This window comes from Brienomyrus brachyistius, chromosome 5, assembly GCF_023856365.1.
Source record: "Brienomyrus brachyistius isolate T26 chromosome 5, BBRACH_0.4, whole genome shotgun sequence".
Lineage (NCBI taxonomy): Eukaryota > Metazoa > Chordata > Actinopteri > Osteoglossiformes > Mormyridae > Brienomyrus > Brienomyrus brachyistius.
Window position 1 is genome coordinate 37,825,928 of NC_064537.1, and position 13,130 is coordinate 37,839,057.

General features: G+C 38.0%; 1 protein-coding gene and 1 long non-coding RNA gene across 4 annotated transcripts; one reads left to right on the top strand and one right to left on the bottom strand.

The window, feature by feature from the left end:
- Window positions 1-1,736: 1,736 nt before the first annotated feature.
- Window positions 1,737-13,117, bottom strand: LOC125741699 (serine protease 33-like). Of its 3 annotated transcripts, none has more exons than XM_049012939.1 (8): window positions 12,242-13,117; window positions 12,017-12,063; window positions 11,804-11,827; window positions 11,547-11,712; window positions 11,181-11,452; window positions 7,628-7,788; window positions 6,313-6,477; window positions 1,737-3,062 (listed from the first exon to the last, which is right to left on the bottom strand). In XM_049012939.1, the coding sequence occupies exons 1-8, from the start codon at window positions 12,244-12,246 to the stop codon at window positions 3,009-3,011; spliced, it is 894 nt and encodes a 297-aa protein (XP_048868896.1). In that variant the 5' UTR covers window positions 12,247-13,117; the 3' UTR covers window positions 1,737-3,008. The 3 variants fall into 3 exon arrangements, with proteins under 3 accessions (XP_048868896.1, XP_048868894.1, XP_048868895.1); XM_049012937.1 differs by lacking the exon at window positions 1,737-3,062 and adding an exon at window positions 3,108-3,320; XM_049012938.1 differs by lacking the exon at window positions 1,737-3,062 and having other exon boundaries at window positions 5,464-6,477.
- Window positions 9,356-9,763, top strand: LOC125741710 (uncharacterized). Its single transcript, XR_007397836.1, has 2 exons — window positions 9,356-9,433; window positions 9,534-9,763. It is a non-coding gene; the product is annotated as an uncharacterized LOC125741710 (long non-coding RNA).
- Window positions 13,118-13,130: the final 13 nt, after the last annotated feature.

A 13,130-nucleotide genomic window follows, 5' to 3' on the forward strand; every position in this document is an offset into this window, starting at 1 on the left:
GAGCACATTTACCTTAGTGTCAACTATTTAAGCCATAAATGCATACCAACTAAGCTGATCATCAAATGCAACATAGTAAATATACATTATATATTTTTCTGTACTGTTCTCACTACCGAGTCCTCGCTGCAAAATTTGTTGCTATGTCCCTGGAAGCATAGTACAGCTCTTTCTGACCACAGCCCCACTTCTGTATACATCAGGTTTCCCCAGAAATGCCTTGAAAAGAGTGGAGATTCAGTTCACACTTTCTTTCTGATTACATCTTTAAAAAAATAATTTCAGACATTTGAAAATGTTTGTTTGCTGAGACCAATGACACTCCCCAGGTCAGCAGCAGCATTCTCTAGGACACTTTCAAAGCGTACCTTCATGGACAAGTCATCTAATTTTTCTCACAGTTAAAATGGCTGAATAAACTAGATTAACGGAAATATCATATACACTTTTAGAACTAGATAGCCAATATCACACCGGTCCCTCTCCTGACCTTTACAAGAGACACATCCAACTCCATTCTGAATATGATTTTCTTTCATCCAGTAAAACTGCGAGGCAGTTGTTATAGAGAAAGCAGCACTTTTTTGAATTCAGCGATAAAACAGTCAAGCTCTTGGCAAACCAGTCACATGCAGTCACCCCAATAAGTGGCTTCTATTGGACCATCATGAATTTAATAACATCTTTTCAGCTTACTTTTCTGAACATCACTTCTACCAGCAGCCAGACCACCTGCAGATAAGACTGAATAATCCAGCTGCAGCAAGGCAGGCTTGGGTCTGGTCAGGGCTTGGGTGGGAGACTAACCTGGAAAGCTGTGTTGCTGCTGGAAGAGGTTAGCCTACCGTGTGGTCAGATCCCAATGCCCCAGCACAGGGACACTGTGCTGTAAAAATAGGGCCATCCTTCAGATATGATGCAAAACCAAGGTCCTTACCTTCTGAGGTCATAAAAGATCCCTGGGCATCTTTCAAAAGAGTAGGGGTGGTACCCTGATGCCCTGGTTAAAATTCTGCACTGTGGCCCTATCGAATCTAGTCTCCTAATCATTCCCTATATCTAACCAGTGAATTCTCTCCTGTTCCTTCACCATCTTAGCTACTGTATGGTGAGCGTACTGGTGCAGAATGGCTGTCGTCGCATTATGCAGGTGGGTGCTATACAGTGGTGGTGGTTGAAGTGGCTTCCCATTGGTTCTGTAAAGTGCTTTGGGTGTCCTGAAAAACACTATATAAATGTAACTTGCATTCATTTATGCAGAATCTTCATCTCACATTCAGGTAGTCCACAACCTAATTTCTTTTCCTAAAGTTTACGATGAATCAGGCTTCCTGTATTAAACCGCAGTCTTTCCAAAACACCAAGAAGCTATTTAATATGTTGCTCTCGCAGTTCTGACTTACCTGAAATTATGGTGTCTTTGGATTCTGAGAAAGCTTTCAATAGGATAGGACGGAAAAATTGTTCTTTGCTCTAGAAGAAATTGCTCCAACTTTATTTAATGGATTCAATTCATTTGCATCATGCCAGCAGCACCAGTTCACACGGATGGCATCCATTAAGTAACTATGGAGCTGTACCGTGGCACATGCCAAAGCTGTCCTATTTCTCCTATGCTATTTGCTCTTATTGTTAAACCCCTCACTACTTGGCTTCAGAGCAAAGGATTTAAAAGCATCAACCAATTTTGTTTTACACAGAAACAAGGGTATTTATCACTAAATCATTCACTGGCATTTTTACAACAACAACAAACAACAAATTTATTTTTATATAGCGCATTATCACAACATTACCTTGTCTCAAAGCGCTTTACAGCATCCTCACCCAAAGCCCTCAGTGAGTAAGCCATAGGCGACAGTGGCAAGGAACATATTTACAACATATTTCATCTTTTTACTAAAGAAACAGATATTTGACTATCCAGCTGGTCCTGCCTTCCCCTGTCATTAAAGGGGCAAGTCAATGGTTGCCCTGCCAAAATAAAAAAGAACTCAATACATCACCCTTAAATTTCAGAAGTCATTTTGCTGACACCAATGGTGAACATCAGGTCTTCAGGCAAAATTAGCTATCCTGTTCTCCCAAGGGTCTAGCCACATTCTCAATCTTCTTTGGTGGCTGACTCTCTCAGCACCACACTATCAAGCTAGATTTCTGCTGACAGAACCTATTTATGCATCTTCACAGTTAATCTGCTGGGATGCTCAAAGTTCTCATCACTTCTTCTAGCAGCTCATGACTTTCACAAGAAATCACCTGCTTCACGTCGCTTCTAATGGCAATGGGATGCTGAGCAGGGGAAACAAGACAAATCTGGAATACATGAAAATAGCCTTTTTATTTATTTCTTTTTACTTTGATAGATAAAAGGGACTGAAACCAGCTGCCACTAATCTACTCTAATAGGGGCAATGCCCAGGGGTGTGCAAACAGGACATTGTTACTGATATGACAATGACACACTTCACATGAGGGGGAAAATACAAGGAAAGAATAAATGAAATACAATTAGGAAGCAAACGCAAAACGTATAAAAATGTACAATACACAGTCAATTTAACCAAGCAGAAACTGACCTCGGGTGACCAAAACTAGGCAACCAAAAATTAACTTAAAATGAACTGATTTTTCGCCCCCCTGCAGTGTTGTCATATTAACAGCAAATATTGAACAAGAAACCCCTTTACCTCTATTTAGAGGTCTGCTCTAGACTCCTCAGCATACACACATTAAGAGTGAAGAATCAGACAGATAATGTGTAAATGGTACAATAAACTATGCGGTACTTAAATTAAGAATTACTGTCAAGTGAACAGAATTTACCTGGTATACAGTATTCTTAAACAAAAAAATAATGAGCAAGAAACAGACCCTTTACCTCCAGTGTAAATGAAATTTACCATCCTGTAATACTCAAGATGGTTTGAAGTTACTTCCCTCACTGCTGCTTAGACTGCAAAGGGACAGTCTCAGTAAGGGAAGACCACAAGCTCATAGCCAGCTAGTTAGGTAGAGAAACCATGTGATTTCTGCTCCTTTATGCTCCTCTGTTCGATGAGCTTTCAAAAAAACAAAAATCAAGAATAAAATCAGAAAAAGAATATCAAGAAATGCAGTAGCTCTCTTTAATAAGGGCCTCTAGAATGTCAGGGTAGGCAGTCATACTGACATCACTGCCATAAAGCATGTTCTCTCTCAAGGCGATACCTGTACTGTAAGATGGGGGGGCTCCAGAATGCTGGGGGGTTTACAGCACTAATGGAACCAGTGGCATAACCCCTGTCTGTTTTACTGGTCTGGGAAAGTTTAGTACCAGTCTGTGAACATTAAAAGTTTGAATCACTAACGTAAGGCATGCTTAACATTATCTAACACAGTAGCACTTCAATATGGGGCACTGATTCGTATATAGTGCTGAAAGTAAGTCTTGGGGAACTTGCTTAATTCTGTAAGAATGTTATAAATCTATTAGCTTTTAACAAATATCATTACTTTATTCATTTGTTTAAAATATATATATCACATTAGAAACTGGAAGTTCTAAAGTAAAACATTAATTTGAACGAGTAATAAGCTGAAACCCAAATATTAGTTCTTAAAGAGCTGTTCTGATCAAGTTTATTGAGAAGCATTACTGGGTACTTTTTAATTAGTAACACCTTTTCAATAACATAAAACACCAAACATTTGTGTTTAGTACCCCTTTGGGAGCCAATGACTGACTTCACTTCAATTAACAGCAGAATGGCAAAAACAGAACTGAATGAATCATGCAAAAAAAAAAAAAGTGTGTTCATATGTGCAAAATACAAGAAACACTGCATGTCAATCTCAACATCACATGCATGTAAAAACTCCAGGGCGATAAAACACAGAGTGAAAAATTTAAAACCTGCAAGTTTTAACATTTTCCATGAATAAATATCCTCTTTGTGAGCAGAAATAGGAAACTAGCATTTATAGGAAAAACTTTGTATGCGTCTGTCATAATATCATACTCAAACTGTCTTTTCTTTCTCCAATATTTATTTGCTTGTCAAACTGATAGATATCCTTGCCCGCCAAGTGTTCTCTGTGCTTGAGTTTTGACATGGGGGTGGTTTTGACACTTTGGGGGCACATGGTTGACTATCAATGCTATTGGCTCATGGCTCCTGGTTTTGTGATTGTCTTATGAAGAAGCTGTTCTTAGTATGCAGTCAAAGATCATGGACAATAGTGATGGGATCTCGAGTTCTTTATTGTGAGCAAAAATAACTGGCTCTTTTGGCTTCCTATTTGGTATCACTTCTGGTTTTTATAATTCAACCAAATTTAGCAATATAATTATACTAAAAGTAATTATTTCCAGAATAAACTATCAAAAACACAAACCATTCAGACTGAAAACACTGCAAACAATTCACAACAGAACAGGATATGCCACATACATAAAAAAAAAAAAAATCAGCAGCAGTCAGTGCATGAGGCAAAAAAAACAGCTTTCAGACAGGAGCCGGCTGCCACCATTCATGTGAAGGTACCAACTAGTTGTGGACCGACATTTCTAGCGGATGAAGAGGAACACCGACTGATTGCTAGGATAAAAGCAAATCATGGTTTTTCTGTCTTATAATAGAAAAGCTTTAAATCTTTTGTTTTATGAGCATGCAGTTAATCGCAAAACCATGAACCATCATCCAATAGCATTCACCGACAGAAACGACCATGAGCCACCCCCAAACTCAAGCACAAAAATTTCACTGGAGCAGAGCAGCCGAAGGTAATTAATTTAGTATGTGAGGATATCTGTCAAATTGAGGAGGACAGAGTGAGATGTTATGACACCCAAGCACACAATGCTTTCTGTCCTCGCAAGTTTCATATTTGTGGTCACGAGTGGAATATTTATGCACGCAAAATGTTCAAACTTGCAGGTTTATATTTTTGACTTTGTGCTTTACGGTCCTGGAATTTTGAAATGGATGATACCAGTGTCAAAAGGACTTGTCCCAATACGTTCCGTGAGTATTGCATACTAGCTCTCTCATTTCAGGGGGTTAAGGAAAAGTCAACAGTATTGTGTTAAAATGTCCTATAATGCTTTTTCATTGCTTGGAAGGATTCAGGTGACCTCTGATGAATCAGCATTTACTGCCTGCATGTAAACATATTTCAATGTACATGTAATTTTCAAGCTTTTGAAAATGATGAACAGCAACTTACTCAGATCTCCTGCTCCTTCTGAAGAAATGTGCTTATTTTATCTTAAATTTCATAAATCTCACAATGACCTATTTCCAAGCTAAGACATATATTATGTATTATATAACTGACTTCAAATGACACTGTTTAACCAAAACATTAGTGATAACTGGTAAGCACTGGTTATCAGTATCTATAAAACTAAGTTACAAAATATTGCAAATGAATATCACTAAGTAAATGCCACACCCTTGTAGTCAAAGACAATCAAAAAAGGAAAGCAATTAAAATTTATTTATATCCATGATGGTTAAAAAAGGTAAATATTTCCAAATGATTTCAGAAGTCGTCACATACACGGCACATCTTGTGCACATTACTACAGAAATATGTAAAAACTAAAGTAGTGAGATAAAGAAATTAACAGGTTTCAACAAATTATGCATATTCAGCTTATATTTGTATTTTATATTTAGGGAGGGGAGTCCCAAGTGATCAATGCGACAGTGCGTCTTCAGCAAATCATTTTGGTGAATCGTCAGGGTTATACATATTTTTGCTAGGACACTTTTACGTACCAGTTTTCTAACCATTTATCTCAGCTTAAGCTGCATCTGCTTTTATAAAAAATATTTTAAAAACGCAATTTACCAATGCATACATAGATGTAACAAGCTAAAAAAAAAAAAAAAAACCTTCATTACAATATTTAAGACAAGTTTGTTAAATTAAATTGAAACATCTGATGCACAGTTTAAGGCATTAAGAAAGAACTAAATTAAAAGCTATTTAACTTAAGAAGGCAGTGAACAATACAATCGATTGATGTTGGCATGATTTATAAAAAGCATTGCTATGTGTAGGCTGCTTTTTATAGAGAATGACAGGACAACTTAAAACAATACAATATGTTGTCCAGTGCACTCTGGAGTTGTCACTGCAGGGCCTGAGTAGTATTAAGATGTTTGGTTCAGTGTAGCATTGATTATCCTGTCTGCTCTCCAGTCGATCCCATTAAGCCTGACTGGAGGCTTAAAGCAACAGCACCACAGCAACCAGGGAGGCCAAAATATTGGCTAGCACCACCATCCCGCTCACCCAAATGTGAGAGGCCCCTCCAATCACCTGGGCATCAGGCACGTTGCTTTTGATGAAGTCAGTGTAGCTGGACAGTTTGGTATAGATGCCAGGTCGGTTGGCCTGGGCACAACCATCCCCAAAGCTCACCACTCCAGCTTGCACCCAGGTGTTATTTATCACTTGGCACACGAGAGGTCCACCTGAATCCCCCTGGGAAACAGCAGGAAAGTGCTTCAGACAGATGTGTCACCTTATGGAATTCAGGAGGTTCCAAAGCCAATACATTATTGCAGGACATGGAAACTCTAATCTGACAGGCTGTTCCACTGGTTTCCTCTGCTAGCAGAGCAACACCAAAACCATCAAAATAAAATGTCAAAACTGCAAAAACTACCACCACACTAACAACGTCTACCTCTTTTTAAACCTTGTTTATGCACAATATCTCCTCTATCAAAATATGTACCAATTTCTGCTAGCAAGTCAATGAGATTCAGCGTCTTATTTATTTAGTTACCATTAAACGCTGACAGAAATTTCCATTATGAATCCATTCCTTTCAGCTGTCCTGATTTTCAAGTTCAGAATTATCGGGAATCAGGAATCAATACACTGCAAAGTGCCACACTACTAATAGTGAATAATATTAGAGCTTTCACAATTACTCAAACTCAATTGTTAAAAGGCATCTATTACAAATTTCCTTCTCAATTACCCAGAAATATGGCAGAAGGTAGACGCCATAAAAAAGCACTTCACATTAAAAGTAAATGAAAATGCAACCATGTGCCAATATTGCATTGCGGAACTTAAATATCACCACAGCATGAATGCAATGGAAATACGTCATAAAAGAAGACCGGTTTGACAGATTTACACAGTAGTGCGAGGTTAACCATAGACATGTGCCGTTTACCCTCTCCGAGTAGGCTATCCTGCCTTTATCACCAATTTGACTTTTTTAATTTACAACTTCTGTATGTCAAAATGAAGCTTAGCCCCATTGCTTAGCAGCATCATTGTACATAATACGGTACATATAACAAATTAGAATTATTTTTGTGAATGTATTTGGCGTTAGGGCTGAATGTAATTCACTTTAAAACACTTTCAGTTATGTACAATAAAATGGCACATCATTAAATCCATATGTTTTGATGTTTACTTTGCAGGACGTAATAAAATCTTATGGTAATCAGATAAAAGAACATTTACAACAAAAAAAACTGCAAAATAGGCCTAATTTGATGGGAATACAACTGGAGGTTAACAGGTGATGGACTAATATCTCTGTTTTATTAAAGGCAGCAGATAAGCGTAGATCAGTCACATCAACATGATCTGAAAAAGCATAGCTTACCTGACAAGAATCTTTGCCACCCTGTTGATAGCCAGCACAGATCATGTCCGACAGAACAGACACAGGACTAACTGCCCCAATCTGGTACATTGATTGACAGGTATTTTGATCAATGATGGGCACTTCCACTTGCTGTAGGATCCCCGCACCACCAAGGGAAACTGGAAGATTAGACAGGGGGGGAAAATAAATAAATAAACTTTGAAAGATAGGCAAGTAAACAAGATCACCAAATGCTGAACAAGCTAATGAAAACCATTCTTACTTGATAAGCAAAAGGTTTGTAGCAATGTATCTTGGTTAATGACAAAACACTATTAGAAACATTGCTTAAGATTTTCTGGATAAGGTTCTTTGTTAAATTAATAATTTCCATTGGCATGATTTGCATTTATAATTGTACGATTTGAACATTTCAACCATAAATGCAACACCCAGCCATGCTTCACTATCCAGCATAACATCACAGTTAGCATGAATCTTACTCAAGGAACATGAGAAAACCAACAAAACAAGTTCCTTTAAAAAAATAAAATAAAAAGGTGACCCGAAGGCAAAAAGAAGCGCTTAGATCATGACAAAAAGCATAAGAATGCAGGGCTGGGTTTATTGTAAAGGGGGTATATTTTCAGGATGTAGAAACATTTTCAGGACAAATTAAATCTATTGTGAAGAGCAAAAACAATGAATAGGACATCTAAGGATCTCATATGTAAATAGCATCTGTTTGGGTGGGGGGGGGACAAAACTCACACAGACAAACTTTTGGTTCGCAAAAGACTTGCTTTAAAAAAAAAATTAAAAACATAGTAAGCAAAACTACTGCAGTTCTCATACATAAAAAAGTTTTGCTTTTGACCGCCAAGAAGACTACAACAAATTAAAACCTGCACATCTAGTTAAGAATGTGGTCTGACTCGTTGTGCCATTCATTTCACAGAACTGAGGGGGTGGTATATAGAAACTTATTTGGTAGGCTGACAACCAAAGCTCATTACCGTACCATGCTACATTTTTTACTTAAATTTATTTCACATAGAAGGAGCAGTTGAATAAATGGCCAAAATAGTTAACCAAAACTTATAAGCATAGAAGCAAACTTGCCTCATGTATAATTATGAAAATACCTTCATTTGGGACCAATGGCAATAAAGCACAGAAAAGGACAATTCCAAAATGGCATGAATATAATTTTAAAAATGCAACCAAAACCACTGCTATACAGGCAGTCCTCAGTGATTGACTTTGTTCATAGCCAAAGTCAAATTTGTAGGTAAGTTGGAACAATAACACATATACTAATACAGTAATAATAAAAGTAACTACATAGTAGGGCTGTAACTTAACCAATATTCAAAGATGTGAAAAATTCATATTCAAACTATAACCCATTCTAATTTGAAAGTATCCCTGTAGCCAATAATGTACATTAGACCCAGTGTTTCCCCTACCATTACCTCCCGCCCCCCCTTGAAGGTCAAGTTAATTTGATTTTCTATATAGCGCCAGATCACAACAGAAGTCATTTAAGGTTACCCTTGAAACAGAACAGGTCTATGCATTGTCCTTTTATTAATCAAGCTAAATAGCCTTATGTTGTTTATCTTATTTACACAACAGCTTGTCATTTTTGTCTCGACACGGTCACGCTTTTACAATTCTCCTCTGCTCTCTGTATCGCATATAGGGAAGTTCCGCCCCATGCGCGCACACACACAGGTGAGGACACTCCTACCAGCGGACAGAGAGCGTGCGTCGGAAAATATGTCACATCAACCAACTGAGAAGCAGACAAAAATAAACAGGGTAATAAATACAATTCACAATGGGATTTTCGGCTTTAAACTATCACTATTTTAAGCTATCAGCTATCACTTTTAAAGCCTAACAGTTAATGCATTTGCAGGTCAAGACATCCGCAAGAGACTGCAAGGAGACCATCTTGCAGGGCCAGACGTTCCTGACTTCCCATATCAAGAGGCTCTAGAAATGTTCTTCCAGAAGCCCAGAAAGATACACTGCAGTGACAAAAGCTGCACACTTTGTGGATAATTGTCAAAAAAAGAAATGTTCTGATGTTTAGTTCAGTTGTTATATTGACTGCTGTCATTAAAAGCAACACATGAACACCATGAATCCTGTAGGTGTGTCTGTCTGCCCCCACCAGCTGTAAACCTACGGGAAACACAGACCATTTGTTGCAATTTTATTGTTTACGGATTACAGAGGTCAGGGTGGTAAAATATATTTTTAAATAGTTTTGCGTTTCCTAGCAATACTTCTGTGATCCCACTATACTTGTTATTTGCTGCAATGTGACGGCAAGGATAAACCTAAATAATACAGACATGTCCTACATGTGGTCTAAGCATTAAACTTTGGAGGACAATATACACCATGTAGCTTTAATATTATGCGTTTTTATACATTTGTTAATAATTTCACTGGTCAATTCACAGACAGTGACAAGAGAGATGGGCTGTTCAATGTAAAGTGCGCATATAAACACTGAAATATATCATCTTTCAGTGTTTGTAATACAGCTGGAAAACGTTATAAACTTGATTGCTGAAAAAAAGCGACAGCTATACTACATACTATACCTAAAGTCGCTGAACCGCTGAAGCCGCGCAATGTTTTCATAAGAGTCACAAAGTAGTGCGTGTGTTTGTTATTACAGACCATTATATTAAATATTTTGGTAAAATACAACTCTTTAAGAGAGTCCATTCATAAGTAGGGTTTGCTTGTAAGTAGGAGTTGTCCATAGGTTGGACATTCTTAACCCAGGGACTACCAATATATTTATCCCTTTATCTCCTAACACTTGGCCAAAGATTTACATAGTGCATCACATATGTACTATATGTGAAGTACCAGCTTTGGGAGAGTATTGGCATTAGATAGACCTTGTGATCATGGTGATGATCTGCAAGCAATCCGAATTGGCATTTCATTAAATACCTAACCCTTTCAACCATTCCCAGGCCAGTTTGTTTTGGTCTGAAACATGAGACATGTTGATGACTCACACCCACATTATAACAGTAGCGTCAGCAATATCCATCCCAAAGCATGATTCTCATTAGCTGCCAGCGGCCATGAAACATGATCATCAAACATATTGAATGCAGCTGGTCACGCAGGTGAAACGAAGGGAAAAATTACTCCATTACTAAGGGTATTGCATTTCAGAAAATCATCAAAAAGTTGTCTTCTTGCCCAGCCTTATATTTTACACAAAAAAGCAACAGAAATGTAATCAAACTGGTTCACTACTACCTAAACTAACATGCATGATTAAAGTGTGATACCAGCAGATTTTTTAAATAACTTGTTCAGATACTGCTAAAAATCCGAAACTGGTAACTAGATCAGATTCCTGACTAATGCAACCTTGAGCAACCCAATATCTAAAAAAAAAACAAAAAATATAAGAATAGAAAACTGATTCATTAGTTTAATTTCTTGTTCATTTTGTTGCCTTTACTGTCTTTCACAGACCATTCCCCACAGATCTGATGGAAATCTAGCATGAAGGTCATCAACTCACCACCCTCCTGGGTGTAGCCCCAACCGGTGACATAGCAGGGCATTCCATCAGGGAACAGGGTGCTGGCAGAAGGCAGGCAGATTGGCTGAATGTAGTCTGACCAGGTGACTGGGCTATCTAGCTGCACCAGAGCCAGGTCTTTGCCATGCTCGGTATCTGTATATCCGTTCAGAATCACCACATTAGCCACACTCTTTTGCTGTTCATACTGGTTATTGCCATTGAGATAGTACCGGCCCAGGTAAAGCAGATAAATTGATGTAGTTATTGGCCTAAAGTAGCAGAAACAAGAACAAAAAAAAGTTTTGTGTCAAAAAAAAAAAAACAGCACATGCAGTAGTATGGCATGAAACTACATTCACTTACTGTTGGAAGCAATGTGCTGCAGACAAAACCCAGTCTTCTGAGATAATGGAACCTCCACAAATGTGACCATCCACACTGGTCTGAATATCCACTTGCCATGGCCAAGCACCGTCCAGTGCATTAGTTCCTCCAACAATCCTGTTAGTTATGGGAGGCTGACCACACACTTAAATTTTTTAAGAAAAATGCGTTAATTCAGGAAACCACATTAAACACGAAAACGGACTAATAACTATTGAAATGGTAACATAGATTACCTTGAGCTTCACATGTCCAAAAACCTGTTAAAGATCCCAAAGTTTTAAAATTACCGTATATAGTGAACGTGGAAACGTTATCGAGAGGCTAAACGTCATTCTTATGGATACAACAATGGGCTTTAACATTCCCAGCACCAAAGAAAATGATGCCGTTAGCAGTACATTTAATAAAACTAGTTGATACGTGTGAAATACAAAACAAGGACTCACCTAGCATGACCAGGTGTATAACCACTAGGAAATCCAAATCCAACATCCTTTCAAGACAGATAATGCATTACACAAAGAAAAATACAGCAAGAATAATATATCAAAACAGTCGCCTACATCTTTTATAACGTGTCGCTTTTACTTTGTAAAATAAACTAAACCTGTTTAAACAAAGCCGAATATAATTATAAAAGATTAAGAATATAGATACCTAGGAATACTCACCTCATCAAAGCCAGTTTTCAACGTTTGTCACGAAGAGCTTCCGATACACCGAGTAACTTGCGTTTCGTTCTAAAGCAGGTTGGTTTGATGACGCCTCCAAACAACGGATTTAAACAAACCGGTTTGCCGATTAAAAACCCCGATCAAAAAAAGAGAACAATATGCATCTGTCTAAAACTGCTATATGTGAGACTATCTTTTCTTCATTCGATTATACGCCGCTTTCTTCCGAGTTTTGATCACAGAATACAACTACAGCAAACGCCAAGCGCTGGAACTGAAGGCAAGTCGCGAGCGTTACCTCACGTGCAGCTACCTGAGCAGCGCAGCCAATCATATACTCGGCCATCAATGACGCTCACCTATACAGGTTAGAACGAAACAGAATATGAATCAAAAGAAACCTACAAAAATCTGGATTAACAGATTCGTTCACTGCGTTATTATTTCGTGCAGTTCTTTTCAAAATAACTGAAAGTTGTTCAAGATTTTCAGTATTTCAGTCCCTTAAAGAAGTGCCGCCTCTCGCGCCACTTGATTGTACTATGGTAGACACCTCAAGGCAGGTTACAGAAACCAGAACTGGCAGCACAATCTAAAATTATTCATCAGGGATAACAGAAACTGAGGGCCTTATACTTTGTTACATTTAAAATTAAAAGACACAGGCAGAGTTGAAGAACACATTAAAAGATTAAAAATGTATTATGTATATCTAAATTTATATAAAACGTGTACTGTGAGCTATAGGAACTTCAAATAAATCAAGTCTCATATTACTGAGCCTGCCTCTCCAAAAATCCTGGAAAATAGGGTGGGTCTGTTTACACAAGCAATAGGTTTCTATGAGGTGTTGTCGTCACGTCACTTACCACTTTCATCCATCCAT

Bases quoted from the DNA above. Each gene is read 5' to 3' on its own strand.
- LOC125741699 (XM_049012937.1), bottom strand. The intron at 11,828-12,016 runs GTGAGTCCTTGT...GATCTTTAACAG, and splicing joins TATACACCTGGTCATGCTAG to GTTTTTGGACATGTGAAGCT. The intron at 11,453-11,546 runs GTAAGTGAATGT...CTGCTACTTTAG, and splicing joins GCAGCACATTGCTTCCAACA to GCCAATAACTACATCAATTT.